The sequence below is a fragment of the Rattus norvegicus genome, chromosome 10 (genome assembly GCF_021556685.1).
Source record: "Rattus norvegicus strain SHRSP/BbbUtx chromosome 10, alternate assembly SHRSP_T2T, whole genome shotgun sequence".
Lineage (NCBI taxonomy): Eukaryota > Metazoa > Chordata > Mammalia > Rodentia > Muridae > Rattus > Rattus norvegicus.
In genome coordinates, this window is record NC_141543.1 from 97,932,316 (window position 1) to 97,951,642 (window position 19,327).

General features: G+C 46.7%; 1 protein-coding gene and 1 long non-coding RNA gene across 22 annotated transcripts in view; one reads left to right on the forward strand and one right to left on the reverse strand.

Moving 5' to 3' along the window:
- The window catches only part of Pecam1 (platelet and endothelial cell adhesion molecule 1), a 61,586-nt gene that overhangs the window by 32,032 nt on the left and 10,227 nt on the right, over positions 1 to 19,327 (reverse strand). For 8 of the 21 annotated variants that reach the window (XM_087571206.1, XM_087571205.1, XM_087571201.1 and 5 more), the window contains exons 3-8: positions 17,890 to 18,091; positions 12,113 to 12,406; positions 9,514 to 9,816; positions 6,986 to 7,261; positions 3,315 to 3,563; positions 1,430 to 1,705 (exon numbers count right to left, since the gene is read on the reverse strand). In XM_087571206.1, the coding sequence (XP_087427332.1) occupies positions 1,430 to 1,705; positions 3,315 to 3,563; positions 6,986 to 7,261; positions 9,514 to 9,816; positions 12,113 to 12,383 (1,375 nt within the window). In that variant the 5' untranslated portion in view covers positions 12,384 to 12,406; positions 17,890 to 18,091. 21 annotated transcript variants of the gene reach the window in all.
- On the forward strand, positions 2,097 to 3,558 carry LOC148003146 (uncharacterized). The gene is made up of 2 exons (XR_015632189.1): positions 2,097 to 2,727; positions 2,841 to 3,558. It is a non-coding gene; the product is annotated as an uncharacterized LOC148003146 (long non-coding RNA).

A 19,327-nucleotide genomic window follows, 5' to 3' on the forward strand; every position in this document is an offset into this window, starting at 1 on the left:
GCCCCGTCTAGCCTGAGCATTGCCCGGCTTCACCGCTGCTGACACGGCTTCACTACCTGTGCTGTCTCTGAGGCTGATTCTCCTCCCTTGCTAGCTGCTGCCTTCTCTTTCTCTACTTATTTTGACAGTGAAATATGGGTCTGGGCTTTCTGGAAAGTTGGTCCTCAGTCTTCCAACTCCACTCTTTTTTTTTTTTAAATAACATTTTGACTTATTTATTCTGTGTGTACATGGAACTCTGAGAACAATTTATGGAAGTCTGTCTTTCCACCAAGTAGGATCCAGGGGATTGAACTCAGGTCATTAGTCTGAGCCGGCACCTCTCTACCTGCTAAGCCATCTCACTAGCTCCTCCATTGACTTAAAGACTTTACCTCTATGCTCAGTTTTTATTTCTGAGCATTGAACCCTAAACAGAAGTTTCCTGTCCAGACAGCTTCCAGGAAGCTCACAGCTCCTTTCCCACCTGGAAGTTCAGAGAGACAAATTCTTTTTTTTTTTTTTTTTTTTGGTTCTTTTTTTCGGAGCTGGGGACCGAACCCAGGGCCTTGCGCTTCCTAGGTAAGCGCTCTACCACTGTGCTAAATCCCCAGCCCCCAGAGAGACAAATTCTGACTCCCACTGTGCCACCATTTATTCAGCAACACTCTTCTTTTAAGATTTCTTTATTTATTAATTATGTATGAGTACACTATCGCTGTCTTCAGGCACATGAGAAGAGGGCATCAGATCCCATTACAGATGGTTGTGAGACACCATGTGGTTGCTGGAATTGAACTCAGGACCTCTGGAAGAGCAGTCAGTGCTCTTAACCCCAGAGGCATCTCTCCAGCCCCTATAAACTACGTGTTGACGACACAGAGTTGTTAAGCAAAAGTTGCCAAAGGACAGAGGAGAAGGTGGATTGAGAGTTATAGTGGGATTCAGAGCAGCAGAAGCCACCCAAAGGTACAAGTCAGATGCTTGAGAAAAGATTTCCAACCCCAAGACTGTGGTGAGAAACCCAGGCTAACGTCAGCGGTTTCCACGAGCCCGTGGTCTGTAGCAAGGCCTGTGGCAGGTTTCATGTTGACTCGGATGTTCCACCAAGGCCAACAGGAGGAAATACTTGTGGCCTGCATGTCTTGGAAGTGCTTTTCTCTTCATCTGAAAAGGCCCCCAAACCAAAGAAGCCCAACTACACAATACCAGTAGTTCCTTAAGTCCAGCCACCTTCCCTTTTCAGGGGGTTCGACTGTCACTTGAAAGGTAAAAGGGGTTACAATGGCCACAGCAAGAACCCCCAGATATTCCCCAGACCCACTGTCTGGGGCTCGGTCTTGCTTTGATACGTATCTGCTCTGGGACGCACAGGTAGCACGCATCCCTGTTATCCCCACAGTCCTTAACCTTGAGCCCCGCCTTTACCTCTCACAATATAGCCACTTACCTATTACCTTGACCCTCAGGATCTCGCTGCGCACCTCGGGGTGAGAGTGGCAATTATCCACTATACACTGGTATTCCATGTCTCTGGTGGGCTTGTCTGTGAATGTCACTGGGTCATTGGAGTTCTTCTGGACGGTCTGGAAGTTGCTCTTTGCTCTTAGGAGGCGGTAAGTGATGGGCGCAGTCCCATTTACTGACTGGCAGCTGATACCTATGATTTGTCCTTTTATGATCTCAAATTTGGCATCATGAAAAATCCGGGGTTTGGAGAGCATTTCTAGAACAACAGAGAAAAATCCAAATGAAGTGGAAGCAACCACCCAACCCAGGACCTTCCTTCTGAAAACTCTGAGCTTGGCTTTCCCCATTGAGATTATGATTTCAAATGCCTGCCTGTCTGCCCGTCTTATCCGTCTCATAAGATAAGACTCATTTGACCTGAGTGTCAAATGAGTGTCTATAGGTATGTGCATGTGATAACAAGGGAGAAAAAGAACTGCTGTAGATAGATGGGGATGTAGCCCAGTGGTAGAGCACTTGCCCTAGCATGTATAAAGTCTTGAGTTCAATTCCCAGCACGAGAAAAGTGGAGGCAGGAAGAATTTTGTATATTTGTACATATATATTTTTTTAAAATGTAACTTTTTGGTTTTGGCTTTTTTTTTTTTAAAGACAGGGTTTCTTTGTAGAACCCTCAACGTCCTGGAACTAGCTCTGTATACCAGGCTAGCCACGAACTCACGGAGATCTGCCTGCCTCTGTAGCCCGAGTGCTGGGATTAAAGGAGTTTGCCACTATGGCCCGGCTTAAAACATCTAATTTTTATAAGAAAAATAACGATATAATATCTGGGTGTCGTGGAGCATGCCTTCAGTTCCACACCTGGGAGGGCAGGCGGAAAAACGGCAAGTTTGGGGCTAGCCTGAGCTACATGGTATAACCCTGTCCTGTCTCCAAAGGAGGAGAGAAACAGGAGAAGAGTGTGGGAAAGGAAGAGGAGGAAGTGATGAAAGAAGAAAGGAGGTGGAAGACCCAGGAATGGTGGTTCATGCCGGCCTGTAGGTCCACCATCCAGGTATGGTGGCTTGTGCATGACGTGGGTGCTGGGAACTGAACCCAGGTCCTTTGCAAGAGCAGCCAGTGCCTGTAACCACGGAGCCATCTCTTTAGATGCCTTGTGCATTTGTTTTTTGAGATAGGGCCCTGCCCTATAACCCAGGTTGGTCTTGAGCTCGCAACAATCCTCCAGCCTCACTCACTGGTGGGATTAATGGCATGTACCACCAACACCTAACTAGAGTCTTCTTTTTTTTTTTTTTTTTGGTTCTTTTTTTCGGGGCTGGGGACCGAACCCAGGGCCTTGCGCTTCCTAGGCAAGCGCTCTACCACTGAGCTAAATCCCCAACCCCTAGAGTCTTCTTTTTTTAATAATTTTTTTTTTTAATGTCAGGAGTCAGGGAGGATTGAGAGAGGCTATCACTATGTATCCCAGGCTAGTCTTGATCTCAGGACAATCCCTGTCTCAGCTTCCTGGGTGTCAGGATTATGGGTATGCCGCATGCCTTCTAAACAGGTCTTGGATAAACACAGACGTCTTTGTGCACACATACACACACACAGACAGATTAAATATGGAAGTCAGAGGACAACCTGTAGGAGGTGTTTCTCTGCTTCCACCCTGTGGATCACAGGGATTGAACTCAGGTTGTCTGTCTTGGCAGCAAGCACTGTTACTCAGCACGCCATTTTCCTGGTCCTCCCTGGAGTTCTCAACCTGTCTGAATCCCATCAGCCTTTGAGACTGCAGCGGGGACAGCTGACCGGCATACCCCTCCCCTCCTTCCTGCTCGACCTTTGTGAGCTGAGCAGCTGAGAGCATTACTCACCGCACACCTGGACGGGTACCAAATTGCTTCTCTTGACCACTTTGCCGATGCCTGCTGTACAGCTGTACAGCCCGCTGTCCCTCTCCTCGGCAATCTTGCTGAAATTCTGATACTGTGACAACACCGTCTCTTCCTTCTGGATGGTGAAGTTAGCTACAGGCGCACCCGAGACAGAGCAGGACAGGTCCAGCATTTCCCCTTGGTCCAGACGGCTGGAGGAGAGTTCTAGCTTCGGCCTGGGAAACAGTTCTGAAGAACAGCAGGTGGGAAGGGAGGGAGATGTGTCTGGGTACCACCTCAATCCTCTACTGGAGAGGACTGTGGCCCAGTTACTTTCAGCAAAATCAACCCTTAGGAGCCTGCAAAAAATCTTCCTCTGCTTCTCATATACCAGAGGGTGTGGCTTTAAAGAGCCAGGACTCCCTCTGAACTTGAGATCTCACTGTAGGCTCTTCCTTCATTTCATCCTGTGATGATTCACTCGTCCATCCATTCATTTATTGAGAGGGGATCTCAAGTAACCTAGGTTGGCCTTGAACTAGTAGCCAGGGGAATGGCCTTGAACTTCTGACCCTCCGATATCAGGTGAGCACCGCTATGCCTGGCTTCCACAAGTGCCTACTGTGAGGAAGACCCTTTGCTGGGCTTCGAGGAGATAACTGCATATGAGATAGTCCAACCTCAAGGAACTTATATCTAGTGCCTAATGCAGGAATACTGTTTGCAGAAGAGCCCACAGAGAGGAAACTAAACATCACCCTGGGGGCATTAAGGGAACAGACCTTGGAAAGAAGTTGTTCTAGGTGGTTCTCTGGAGAAAGTATATTTAACAATATTTGCAAGTTCATTAAGGCTAGAAGAAACCGCCATTGACAGGCCTGTTTGTATCTGAAGTCCTCAATTCTTAGTAAGCAGCCCAGTATACAGAAGAATATGTCATCTCATATATATATGTCTTCTCTAATAAGAGAATGTATACCTTGTCAAGAACACTCCAAATGTTTGTCATTATCAATAATCCACGCTGAGTATGATGGGGCATGCATGCCTTTGATCCCAGTGCTCAGGAGGCAGTCTCTCTGAGTTCTATATAGGGACCAGCCTGGTCTACATAGGAGAGTTCTAAGGCTACATTATGAGAATGTCTCAAAAATTATAATAAATAAATAAACAAACAAACAAACAAATAAATAAATAGCTCACTAAATTGCACATGAAGTCACACCCTACACCAGGAGGATCTGATGTGCTAATCCCTTAATTGGTGAATTGGCCCCCTACCTACCCCCTGTATATAAACCTGGGAGTGGTGGCTGTGATCGCATGTTCAGAGCTTGACTCTTGGGGGTTTGGGGGAACTGCTGAATGAACAGATGAATGCTTGTATGAATGAAGACTTTCAAGGGAAGAGAGGAGCTGACTCTGCTCTTGGAAACATTGTAACACAGGCTCAACCCAATCCTCCCTCTAACCATAGCACAAGCTAAGGACACAGTATCTGCGCAGAGGAGTTTAAGGTCTCCACAGTTTACATTCTAAAGCTGAATATACACAGGGAAACAAGAAAATGCACAGTATCCTTTTAAGCAATAAGTATCTTAGGGAAATAAAGCCAGGCACAGGGGTTAGGAGAACTAGTACTGGGCAACGCCTGCTATGGTGGAGCATGCCTGGGGTCCTAGTACTGGCATGGAGGCAGCAGGATCAAGAGTTCAAGGCCAGGGGGTTGGGGATTTAGCTCAGTGGTAGAGCACTTGCCTAGCAAGCTCAAGGCCCTGGGTTCGGTTCCCAGCTCCGGAAAAAAAAAAAAAAAGAAATAAAAAAAAGTGGAAGAAGGTAGTGAGATAGTTCAATAGTTCAGAGCACTTACTGCTCTTGCAAAGGACCTGGATTAGGTTCCCAGTGCCTGCATCAGACAGTGCACAGCCGCCTGCAACTCCAGTTCCAAGAGCTCTGATATCCTCTGATCTTAACCACACACACACACACACACACACACACACACACACACACACACACACACACACGGTATATATAAATGCACACAGACATACATAAATTCCTTTTTCAAAATCTTTTTGGTTTTTTTTTTTTGGTTTTGTTTTTTGAGACAGGGTCTCACTATGCAGCCCTAGCTGTCCTGGAACTCACTATGTAGACCAGGCTGACCCTGGTCATAGAGATCTACCTGCCTCTGCTTCCCAGCTGCTGGGATTAAAGGTGTGTGCCACCATACCTGTTAAAGTCTTTTACGGGCTGGGTTACAGGTTCATGCCTTTAATCCTAGCCTTTGGGAGATAGAAGCAGGTAGATTTCTATGAGTTTGAGGCCAGCCTGGTCTACAATGGGAGTTCCAGGGCAGCCAGGGCTGTTAGTTACATAGAGAAACCCTGTTTTGAAAAACTGAAAGGAAGAAAGAAAAAAAGAAAGGAAAAGACAAAAAAGAATACCTTTTGTCAAAACCTACTCCCCTAGCCTAGCTGCACCCATCTTGCTCCATGTCCACTGGCTATTTTATACTGTTGCTGTAATCTGTCTGCCACTCATTGATGCAGAAAAATTATTCAGAGCAGAATCGTGCTGACCACAAATCCTGTTATATTCTATATGTTATGAGGTTTGTTGACCTTAAAAAAATTCCACAACCATAAGCCTCACATAGGACCCATCAAATTAAAGGACAATATGAACTGCTATGTCTAAAATGGCTTGAGTCAGGGCTAACCACTGGGCAGCACGTCCAGCATCTGCCTATGTACTCATGGTGAGTTTTGTGGGGTTTAGCCTTTTATATGCTGACGTAGAAAAATGTTCAGGGTCGTAGCCTCAGCCCCCGAACTCTGAACTATGGCCCTGATTGATCAATCTTAGCCTGTGTGTTCAATAAACTAGCCCTGTCTGACTGAGATCAGTGTTTGTGTGGGTTGTGGGGTGACTCCTAGACCCCAACACCTTTTAGAAAAAGAGTCGGGGCTGGAGTTTGGGCTCAGCCCTTAAGAGCACTGGCTATTCCTGCAGAGGACCCAGGTTCAATTCCCAATAGCAATATGGTGACTCCCAACTGTAACTCCAGTTTCAGGACAGCCTATACCCTATTCTGGCCTTCATAGACACCAAGCCTACGAGTGGTGCAGGCAAAACACATTCACACATAAAATAAAATTAAAAACACTGAAAGAGGTCATAAAGAAGAGTTGGGGACAGAGGAAAGACAGAGACACCTGCAGAGATATTAGCCAACACTCACTTGAATGCAGACCACAGTGATGTCATTTAAACATTGTGACAGTTCCCACAGACTCTCATTTAAACAGACATTGTGACTGACAGTCCTATAAGGTGAGTATCATTACATCCTCGGGTTCAAGAGCACAGGAAGTAGCAAGCAGTAGGATTGAGTCAGTACCACCACCTAAACATTCAGCTGGCACAGCCGGTGGCTGTACACGGACCCTTTCCCACAAGCCCCAGCACCCAAGACAACCTGGAAAAGAAAAGGCATCATCGGCATTGGCCAGGGTCTCACTAGATAGCCCAGACTGGCCTTGAACTTGTGATCCTCCTACCTCAGCGCCCCAAATGCTGTCATGAGAGACACGTGGAGCTATGCCTAGCCACAGTTGCCTCTTGAGCACCCGTCACCTGCCAGCCTTGCCCCGCAGTACGCCTACCTGTTATGTTGACCAGGATGCTACTGGCCTTGGAGATGCGGTTCGATTCCACTTTGCACGTGTAGTGTCCACTGTGCTCTACCAAGGCCATGACTGAGTAGACAGCTTCTTTGCTTTGCTTGGAGGTGGCCACGATCGCCTTGTCTTTCTGGATTATAATTTCTGGAAATTCCTGGGCCAAGTGTGCCACCTGCACGCTGCACTTGATGTGCAGCTGGTTTCCTTCTATGATCATCTCAGGAGGCTGGATTTGAAACTTGGGTGTAGAGAAGAACTCTGCAAGAAAGACAACAAGCTAGCTGGACTCAAGTTCCAAAACTGGGCACTTTTACTCTATTACCTGAGTGGGAGGAACCCTGTGCGTGTACAGGGGCGTGGTGTTCCAGTGTGTGTGTGTGTGTGTGTGTGTGTGTGTGTGTGTGTGTGTGTACAGGGGTGTTGTGTTCCAGTGCATGTGTGTGTATATGTGTATGTATGTGTGTATGTGTATGTGTGTATGTATATGTATGTATGTGCATCGTGTGTGTGTGTGTGTGTGTGTGTGTGTGTACAGGGGTGTGGTGTTCCAGTGCATGTGTGTGTGTATATATGTATGTATGTGTGTGTATGTGTGTATGTATGTGTGTATGTGCATGTCTGTGTGCGTCATGTGTGTGTGTGTATGTGTGTGTATAGGGGTGTGGTGTTCCAGTGTGTGTGTGTGTGTGTGTGTGTGTGTGTACAGGGGTGTTGTGTTCCAGTGCATGTGTGTGTATATGTGTATGTGTGTGTATGTGTGTATGTATGTGTGTATGTGCATGTCTGTGTGCGTCATGTGTGTGTGTGTATGTGTGTGTATAGGGGTGTGGTGTTCCAGTGTGTGTGTGTGTGTGTGTGTGTGTGTGTACAGGGGTGTTGTGTTCCAGTGCATGTGTGTGTATATGTGTATGTATGTGTGTATGTGTATGTGTGTATGTATGTGTATGTATGTGTGTATGTGCATCATGTGTGTGTGTGTGTGTGTGTGTGTGTACAGGGGTGTGGTGTTCCAGTGCGTGTGTGTGTATATATGTATGTATGTGTGTGTATGTGTGTATGTATGTGTGTATGTGCATGTCTGTGTGCATCATGTGTGTGTGTGTGTATGTGTGTGTACAGGGGTGTGGTGTTCCAGTGTGTGTGTGTGTGTGTGTGTGGGTGTGTGTGTGTACAGGGGTGTTGTGTTCCAGTGCATGTGTGTGTATATGTGTATGTATGTGTGTATGTGTATGTGTGTATGTATGTGTATGTATGTGTGTATGTGCATGTCTGTGTGCATCATGTGTGTGTGTGTATGTGTGTGTACAGGGGTGTGGTGTTCCAGTGTGTGTGTGTGTGTGTGTGTGTGTGTGTGTGTACAGGGGTGTTGTGTTCCAGTGCATGTGTGTATGTGTATATGTGTATGTGTGTGTATGTGTGTATGTATGTGTGTATGTGCATGTGTGTGTGCATCATGTGTGTGTGTATGTGTATGTGTGTGTGTACAGGGGCGTGGTGTTCTAGTGCATGTGTGTATGTGTATATGTGTATGTATGCATGTGTATCTATATGTGTGTGTATGTATGTGGGTGTATGTGTGTATGTGCATGTATGTGTGCGTGCGTTGTGTGTGCATGCATGTATGTATGTGCATGTGTGTGTGTGCGCGCACGTGTGTGTGTGTGTGTATGTATGTATGTGCATGTGTGTGTATAAAGGCTGGAAGAAGAGCAAGCGTGCTAACCACTGAGCAATCTTGCTAGCCCTGTTTGCCCTGGGTTTTGTTTCGTTTTGTTTTTTGAGACAGAATCTCTTATTGGCTTGGGGATCAATAACTAGGCTGAGGCTGACTAGCCAGTAAGCCTCAGGAATCTGTCGGTCTCCAGCTCTCTAGGGCTGGGATTACAAACATGGAACCACCATACCCAGTTTTACATGGGTTTGGGGCATCAAACTCGCTTTACTTTCTGAGCTCTCTCCCTAGTTTGTTTGTTTGTTTTGCTCTTTTGGCTCCTCTTCCTCGTGCCTTTCCCTCCCCACCCCAATCCCCAGCATGGATTTAGGTTGTCCCAAATGCTGGTCAACGTTTCACCCATATTTGTGTCTCTAGTCCTCTTTCATTTTTACACTGAGAGATGGTCTCACCAAATTGCCCAGACTTCCCTTGAACTTGTTCTATAGCCGAGGCTAGCCTTGGACTTTCAATCCCCCTGCCTCAGCATCCTGAGTAAGTGGGATTGTAGGCCTGCACCATCACACCCAGTCATTCCCGTCCCCTACTTATTCTTTCCAATTAATGACATTTATTTATTTGGCTCATGGGGAGAAAAGAATCTCATAGCTGAAGGTTAGTCTTGAATCCCCGGTCCCCCTGCCGGAACCTCACCAGGGCTGGGATTAGTCTGTGCTACCAAACTTATAATTATGAGAGCAGGCACCCCAAAAGGAGGCCAGCTTCTCTAATTCCGGGCTCCTTTTTGCTACATGCAACCTGTCATCACAAAGGAGGGTAGAGAGGGCAGGATTCTGACCCTGCACAGTGACGTATTCACTCCGGATGAATTCTGAGGTCTGCATTTTGATTCCGGACAGGACGCCAGCTTGGCAGCGAAACACTAACAGGTGGTCTTGCTCCTCGATGGGGAATTCTATGAGCACAAAGTTCATGTTGGAGGTCTTCTCTCTACTTAGCTTGACGTTCTTTGTCCCCAGTTCCACTTTTTCAATTTTAAAATATATTGGTGGCTTTTCTTCTTGCATGGAGCAATTGACTGTCACAATCCCACCTTCTGTCACCTCCTTTTTGTCCACGGTCACCTCAGGCATGGGTACACCTTTGGAAAATGAGAAAGTGCAGTTAGGATAAGTTCCTCTTTTTTTTTTTTTAAGATTTATTTATTTTAGTTATATAAGTACACTGTTGCTATCTTGAAGAGGGCATCAGATCCCATTACAGATGGTTGGGAGCCACCATGTGGTTGCTGGGATTTGAACTCAGGACCTCTGGAAGAGCAGTCAGTGCTCTTAACCACTGAGCCATCTCTCCAGCCCAGGATCAGTTCCTCTTAATGGCCCATCTCCCTCATCTGTCACTGTGGCTGAACGATATTAGGACCCTTTAAAGTCAGCCCTACCTACCTCAGGTGATCACTGGGCATCCGTGTGCCTGGCACTGTACGGTATGGTTTAAAAATATAACACAATGGTGTTCTCAAGGATTTGCAATCCCCTTCAGAAAAGCCCAGGTGTGGTGATGCACACCTTTCATCCTTGTTCTTAGAAACAGGCAGATCTGAGTTCAAGGCCAGCCTGTTCTACCTGGTGAGCTCCAGGACAACCAGGGCTACGGAGTGAGACTCTGTCTCAAAAGTAAAAAAAAAAAGTGTCATGAATCTTTCACTGCCCCCCCCCCCCGTGTGTGTGTGTGTGTGTGTGTGTGTGTGTGTGCGCGCACGCACCTCCATGTGGAGGTCACAGGCCAATATTGGGCATCTTCCTCAGATAGATCTCTCACTGAACTGAACTTGTATTTCACTAATTCAATCAAGCTGAATGGCCAAAACCCCAAGCATCCTCCTGTTTGTCTGCATCCCCAGTTGTAGGATTGCAGGCATCCCAGGACATGGGTACTGGGGATCTGCACACTCATGTCTTCTGTTAGAATGGAAAGCCTTTTACAGATTGAGCTATCCCTGGCCTCTGTTGTAATTTATTTAATGCCCACTACAAGCCTCAGTCTTCACCCAAAATATAAAAAATAGGCCAGTTGTTGTTCTTTGTTTTGAGACAGGGTTTCTCTGTGTAGCCCTGGCTGCCCTGGGGCCTTGATTTGTAGACCAGGCTGGCCTCAGACTCACAAAGACCCACCTGCTTCTGCCTCCTGAGTGCTGGGTTTAAAGGCGCGTGTTTTTCAACAACCTCTGCCCATCTGGAAATAGGCCGAATTTAATCTCTGAGATTTTATAGCCCAAAAGAGCAGATGGGTGTTTGGGGAAACATGTTTCATAACAACTAAGACACAGCCTGGGAAATGCTCTGTGGGGTGACTCATCCCGGGAAGAGAGTAAGTTTACCCAGACTAAGATAGCATAACGTCTCTAGGTTACCTAGTGGCTTGCCCCATGGCCTACTATGGTCTGTATTGTTCACCACTGACTGAAGTCTTTACCTCATGCAGTTGTACACCAATGGGCCAGAAGCTGTTTAAGCACTCCAAATCCCCGACTGACTACTTCACTCCACTCATGAGGATTCCAGAACTTAATGTTCTTGCTACATTTTACTTAATATTTGTTTGGTGTTGTGTGTGGTCCCAAGAGTACTATGGTGTAGGTGTGTAGGTCACAGGACACTCACTATACGAGTCAGTCCTCTCCTTCTACCACGGGGGTCCAGGGGATTGAACGCCACTCCTCGGGTTTGACCGCAATAACTTTAACCTCCCAGGTACCTCTGTGGGTCCTGAAGTTTAGAGCGGCTACCGGACTTGTCCAGATGGTGACTCAGGCAGAGAGACTGCAGTCTAGTGGGGTTTCTTCTGTTTTTCCAGACTGGGTTTTTCTGTGTAGCCTGGTTATCCTAGAACTCACTCGGTAGACCAGGTTATCTTGAACTCACAGAGTTCTACCTGCCTCTGCCTTTGGAGTGCTGGGATTAAAGGTGTGCGCCACCGAGGCCTGCCTCATGTGGCACAGCCTGCGGTCTGTCATTGTCACAGAGGGGCATAAACACTGTAAGGGTTGGTGCCTTGGAAGAAATCAACTCTGTTGAGAAAGTGCTAGAAGAAACCCAGTAGCGAGTCGTGGAGCCGCTCGCCCTTAACACTAGCGCATGCGCAGGAGACTGAAGCCAGCCCGGGCGGGCGGTGGGGAGACTGTTTCAGAGACGGTGTTGGGAGAATAAAGTGTAGTCTGTTAAGGAGGATGGGGAAAGGTGTTCCCAAGGCCCGGACACCATCCCTAAGGAGGATGTTCTGCCCTCACACAGAGGGAGTTTCTAAAGCCTGCAGTTCCAGGTCCTGATGGCAGGTAGTGAGCAGGAAAGGTGGAGCGTAAGGGAGAGGGAAACCAGTGTGACTGGCGTCACTGTGACAGCATGACTGGCTCGCACCGTCCAAGCCTCCGGACTCACCGTTCACCGTCAGCTGGTACTCAATTGTGGTTTTTTCCTTGCTGTTCAGTATCACGGTGCATTTGTACTTCCCGGCGTGGAAGACCCGAGCCTGAGGAATGACGAAGCTCTCTGTGTGCTCACTGGAGGAGACGTTGTACACCAGCGCATCGTCCTTATAGAATAGCACCTGGTGCTGAGGCCTAGATTTCGAGGTGGTGCTGATATCGACAAGGCACTGCAGGGTCAGTTTCTGCCCATTCGATACCTCCCAGGAGGGCCGACTTTCCATATGGATGCTGTTAATGGTGAAAGCTGAGGCAAAGCAGAAGGATGGCAGACACCGTTACCTCAGAAACAGCATGGTCTAGAGGGATACAAACCCACGCACACAACACACACACCACACCACACACACATCCACACACCCTACACATATACATACTACACACACGTCCACACACAGCACACACATACACCACACACGTCCACACACATATATACACACATACCACATACACATACTATACCATACATAACACATACATATATATACCACACCACACATATACATACACACACCACACACACACATACATACACACCACATACATACACACACACCACATACACATACCATACCATACACAACACGTACACATATATACCACATATATATACCATACCATACACAACACATACATATATGCACCATACACCACACACACACACACACACACACACACACACACACACACAGACCATACCACACACATATACACATACACCCATACACCCTATACATATACACATACAACACATGGCACACACATTCACCACACACATTACATATACATACATACACCACACCACACACACCCCCACATACATACATACCACATACACATACCATACCACACGCAACATATACATATATACACCAAACACCACATACATACACACAACACATAAACATACCACACATACATACACACACCACACACATACTACATACACACAAATAAGTCTTTTTAAAGAAGGAGTTATTTCTTAAGTTGTTGTGATGCATATATAGGAAGGTAGCCAGAAAGTATACAATACTTGTGGTACACAGTAGTTGCTTAATAAACAGTGACTCTGTCCTAAAGTCAGACATGCCCAAGAATGTTCACCCATGGTTCTATTGTCCCTGTCTCTCCCCACTTCTTTACCTCTTTCTCTTTCCCTCCCTCCTCTTTTCCTTCTCTCTTCCTTCTTTGTCCCCCCTCCTTCCCACCACCCTAGTTCTGTCCTAGTTCTCATTCTGGAGACCAGGCTGGCCATGAACTCAGAGACGCCATGCCTCTGCTTCCCGAGTGCTGGGATTAAAGATGTGTGCACCACACTAGACTGCTTCCTCTGCCTTATTTTCTCTCTCTCTCTCTCTCTCTCTCTCTCTCTCTCTCTCTCTCTCTCTTTTAACATTTAAAATGCTATCTCCAGTAAATGTTTTCAAGACCCTGTGGGAAAATACAGATCGAAGCACACAAAAATTAAGGCACAGTATTGGTCAGATGTGGGGCTAACATCTGTTAAGTCCCAGCATTTGGAAGGCTAAGGCAGGAAAATTGCTATGAGCTCAAGGTCAGTCCAGGTCCCAGAGAGAGACTGTGTCTCAAGTTTAAAAAAATTAACTGAGATAGGGCTGTAGGATTATAGAAAATCCAAGGCCAACCTAGGCTACACAGTGCATCTCAGGCAAGCCAGGAAAGTTGTGAAATCTCAGATAAATAGGTAGATAGAGGATAGATAAAGTCAGACAGACAGAGAGATGGACAGATGGATAGATGTGTTAAGGGAGGGCCGGGGATGCATTTCAGGGGTTGGGTGCTTGCCTAACATGTGAAATGGCCTGGGTTCAATCCCCAGTACCACAAACGAAAATGTATATTGAGGTGAGACATATATCTGGTTTTGGAAAGTACCTTATATAAAAAAAAAAAATAGAAGAGGCTTTAAAAAGACACTCGTTGCCTGAAATGGATGTAGGTAGGTAGAAACAATAAAACTCTATGTTGTGACCAGCAAGTGTTTGTCATTTAGTGGCCTCAGAGTGTGAGGCACAAAACCACGTCAGGAAGTTTGATAAGGTAGAACACGTCAGGTAGAGCACGTTGAGCCTGGGAGACACAGCCCCTGAGACTTAGGTGACTCCCCCCTCCCTGCCACATTCCTGGCCCAGCTCCTCACATAAAAGAAATGTGTCTTAAGGTCACGTAAGCCCAGACTAGAGTTCTCCATGCTAATGAGGTACCTAGAGGCCTGGCGGGCTTAGCCAATAAGCTTTCCTTCTCAGACACTCCTCCCTGTAAAAGATGGTTAATCTCAGGTCCACCTGAGAAGTAGGTAGGGTGCTTTAAGCATCCATTTTCCTACTGTTTAGAACCATAGACTGTCTCTTCCATCAAGATCTGCCACGGGGAGCCATGGAGAAGACCTTAATTATAGAAACATAATTCTCCAGTAGAAGGCCTCTCTGTGCTCCCGGTCACTGCCTCTTGCCAAGCTAAGGACAATCACTGCTGGTACAAGCCGGAACTCCCCCTGTCCCTCACCTGATAGATGCTGCCCCCAGCCCTTGGGCCCCCAACTCCATTCTTGGCTTTTCCACAACTCCCAGCGGCACCTAGATGTCCAAGAGTCAGAAAACCCTCCCAGCCTGGGGCCTCATTGCAGGCACGGGGAACCCCGAATCAGCTCTGGCTTTCCCATATCTCAGACTGCACTTTCTCACCGCCCCCCTACATACATGCATACCACATACACATACCATACCACATGCAACATATACATAGCTCGGCACCCACCCTGGTGGTAGTGGTGGCATGGGATAAGTGCAGTCAAACTCCCCATGTTCCACCTCCCCAAAAAACTGCACCCAAAGGCAGGGAGGACACAGACCCATGTCAGAGGTGTCACCAGATGGGGAAGACGTGAAACCAGTTTTATTGTATTTTTCAGGCAGAGTTTGATGTAGCCTAGCACTTCTTCTAGCTCATTAGACAGCTGAGGATAACAACTTCTGGCCTTCCGGCCTCCACCTCCTAAGCCAGTGGTTCTCATCCTTCCTAATACTGTTCTTCATGCTGTGGTGATCCCTCCCCCACCATGAAATTACTTTTGTTATTACTTTATAACAGAAATCTTGCTACTGTTATGAATCTTTTTTTTTTTCCCCCGGAGCTGGGGACCGAACCCAGGGCCTTGCGCTTGCTAGGCAAATGCTCTACCTGTGAGCTAAATCCCCAACCCCACTGTTATGAATCTTAATGTAAACATCTGATACTCAGGACATCTGAAAAGCGGCCTCCATGGGGGTCTCTCTCGACCCCGGGGTTGAGAACCGGTGTCCTATATAATGGGTTGCGTCACTAGGCCAGGATTACAGTGACATAGATGAAGGCTTACACACCCTTACACATAAAACAAGCAAACCTAAAAAGAAAAATCTATAGGCGATCTTATTTTTCAATAATCTAAAACTGAACACAGTGACTGACTCACGCCTGAAATCCCACAGCAGGAAACTGAGGCAGGAGGCGCCCTGTGAGCAACAGAGCATACACACACACACACACACACACACACACACACACACACACACACACACACACACACACACACACACACAAGGAAACGAATGGCAGTGCCTCTGGCCTGTATGCGCAAGAGATAGCCTGCTACATACCACATAGGGTGACACCTTCAAGCCTAGCAGTTGGCCAGGGTAAACCCAAAATGCGTATATGCGTATGGCTATGAGAAATTCAAAGACCCCGAGGGGATGGTGGAAGATATCAGTTATCACGTACCAGGTACCGGGCACATAGTGGTTTGAAGGAAAATGGCCCCCATAGGCCATTAGGAAGTGGCACCATCAAGAAGTGAAGATTTGGGCTGGAGAGATGGCTCAGAGGTTAAGAGCACTGACTGTTCTTCCAGAGGTCCTGAGTTCAAATCCCAGCAACCACATGGTGGCTCACAACCATCCGTAATGAGATCTGATGCCCTCTTCTGGTGTGTCTGAAGACAGTTACAGTGTACTTATAATAAATAAATAAATAAATAAATAAATAAATCTTTAAAAAAAAAGTGAAGACTTGCTACAGTAGGTTGTGGGGGTCACAAGGCTACGCCGCCTGGACATGCAGGCCCAGAGCAGGGAAGAAGCAATTCTACTCCTGATGGTCTCTTTACTTTACCAGTCTGTGGTGTCTGCTCTGTCAGCCTAAACAGACTAACGAGGATGGAGATACCCAGGGTGGCTAGTGCACATGAACGTAGCACTCAGGAGACTGAGGCGAGATTATTACTGTGAACTCAAGGACTCGAGCTACAAAGTAAAACCCTGCCTGGCCAGGGCCAGAGTTAACAGAATGTTAACAGAATGCCTCCCCGGCATGCACGATGAAGCCCTGGGTACAATCCCCAGCACCATGTTTTTAAAAAGACAAAGGCCAGTGAGAAGGTCATTGGGTAAAGGCATCTGCCACCAAGCCTGATGACCTGAGTTCAGTCCCTGGAACCCACGTGGTGGAAGGAGAGGTCATACCCCAGCAAACTATCCTCTGACCTTCATATGTGTGGAATGGCTGTCCCTCCTCCTAATGAATTTTTAAAACATGTAAAGGAGAAATACCCTGTCCACACACACAGACACATAGACACACACACAGACACATAGACACACATACACATAGACACACAGAGTGACACACAGACACATAGACACACATACAGACTCATAGACACACATACACATAGACATACACACAGACACATAGACACACATACACACATAGACACACACAATATGGCAGTACATATCCTTAACGCCTGTACTCAGTTGACCAGTCTGGTCTACATAGCAAGTTCTGGGCCCTTCAGAGGCTACATAGTAAGACCCTGTCTAAAACAGTGCCCCCCTCCCCAAAAAAACAAAACCCAATACTCACAAAATTGTCTTACGGAGGGGCAGAGAGTATGATTCTATTTGCTTGGCACGTGTGAGCCGTGGGTTCGGCGCCAGCACCAGGAAAAGAGATAGAAAAAAATAAAACCTGACAGCTGGTACCCCAGTGCTAGGCAAGCCAGGCCAGGGAGCACAGCTGATTCATTTCTAGACTCTGGACCTTCAGACGCCACCAACGGGTTTTGTTTCCCTTTGGGATCTAAAAGTTCTTTCATTTCAATGGACTACTAGTGAGGTAGAGGGAGGAAGATCCGAAGTTCAAGTTCAAGGTCAACGGCGGGCTATGTAGCAAGTCTGAGGCTACCCTGGCCTATATATTGAGACCCTGTCTCAAAAAAAAAAACCAAAAACAAAAAACAAAAACAAAAAAGCAAAAAACCAATCAACCAACAAATAAATCAAACAAACAAAAAAAACCCAAACAAACAAAAAACCAACAACAAAACCCCACATAGAGCAGGGCCTAGGGCTCCGTGGGAGAACTGATAGGCCAGTCAGGGCTATATAGTGAGATCCTGCTTTTTACAAAAATCGGGTGTAACAAAACTGGAGGTTCCCACATGTACCAACGTCTCAGAGCAGAGATGGCTGTCCACAGCCTGCTTGCTTCTTCATGAAGGTTTTGGGGGTTTATGTCCTCCAAAAGGTAACATGAATATAAACAGGGAAAAGATGAAATTATACTACTATTCATAGTGAATTTCCACACACACATAAAATAGAGAAATTCAGAAACGACCCAGTAAAAAAATGTAAAGTGAGACATTCTCAGAATTTGACTTCTTACCAGGAAATGAGCAGGCACAGGCCACCTCTGAGGTGGGCAGGGCAGTTAGTGACTTCAACCCAAGGTTGTTAGCAGTGGGTCCCAGTCAGCCCAGGTTCGCCTCCCACTCTGGAGTGGAGGATGACTCAGAGATTTTTATCTTCCTGCCGGCCACCCAGGCAGGGGCCACCACGCTTGGCGTATGATCTGCTGAGGAATCAGTCTGTCCATCACAGAATAAATGGGAGGGTTTTTTTTAATGTTTATTTATTTATTTATTGTATATGAGTACACTATAGCTGTCTTCAGACACACCAGAAGAGGGCATTACAGACGGTTGCAAGCCACCATGTGGTTGCTGGGATTTGAACTCAGGACCTCTGGAAGAGCAGTCAGTGTTCTTAACCGCGGAGCCATCTCTCCAGCCAACGGGAGTTTTAAAGCTTCATCTCTTCTCTGTTTCTAGAAATGTATTTCACGCAGAACTTTGTAACATCCTAGTGCCCAAACCGGGGGTGTAGATTAGCAGTAGACCACACGCCTAGCATGTATAAAGTCCTCGACTGGATTCCCCGGACTGCCAGAAATAAACCAAAGAGTTCTTTAGACTCCCAGATCTATTCACACTGCCTGGTCTCCACCCTAGTTACTGTACAGACAGCATTCTGAACAGGCAGCCTTTAGCTAGGTAGGGTTGAGAGTTATTATTGTTATTATTATTATTACTATTGGGGTTTTTTGTTTGTTTGTTTTGTTTCTCTGTGTATATCTGGCTGTGCTGGAACTCACTCTGTAGACCAGACCAGCGTCTAATTCAGAGATCCACCCTCCTTTGCCTCCCGAGTGCTGGGATTAACGCTGTGCACCACTAAGCCTGACTATTTGGAGGCTGTTTTGTTTGTAACAAACTTGCGGTCTTTCTGCTTCTCTATGTTGAAACTGGAATGCTAACACATCTGCATGCCTTGGGAATTTTTTCTTGGTGTTAGGAAATTGAAGCTCGTTGTGCCCTTTGAATGCCACTGAGCCACACCTTGCCCAGTCCCACTCCCCTACCTCCATATTTTTACCTTGGTTAGTGACTGAGGCAAGGGGCCTGTGGTAATAAAGAGGCCTAGACCTGATGGGTAATCCCTTCTTTTCTCCTTCACACTACAGGACAACTATAGGAAACACTACAGGGGCCTCGGCACTTGGCCCAGTACGGAGTGGGTCAGTGGACCCCATCCCACCCCGCCCCCTCCGCTTCATTCCACTAAAAAACTAAGTTCACACAAAGCATTGCATTCTGTTCACACTACTGTTCATTTCATTGATCGTTTTCACCACATGTACGTGTGTGTTCTCCATATGGGTTTATATACATTCAGACAGTGTCCAAGGAGGTTAAGAAAGGGGTGTCCGGTTCCCGAGAGCTGCCCAACACGGATGCAAAAGGCTAAGAACTCTTAACCCCTAT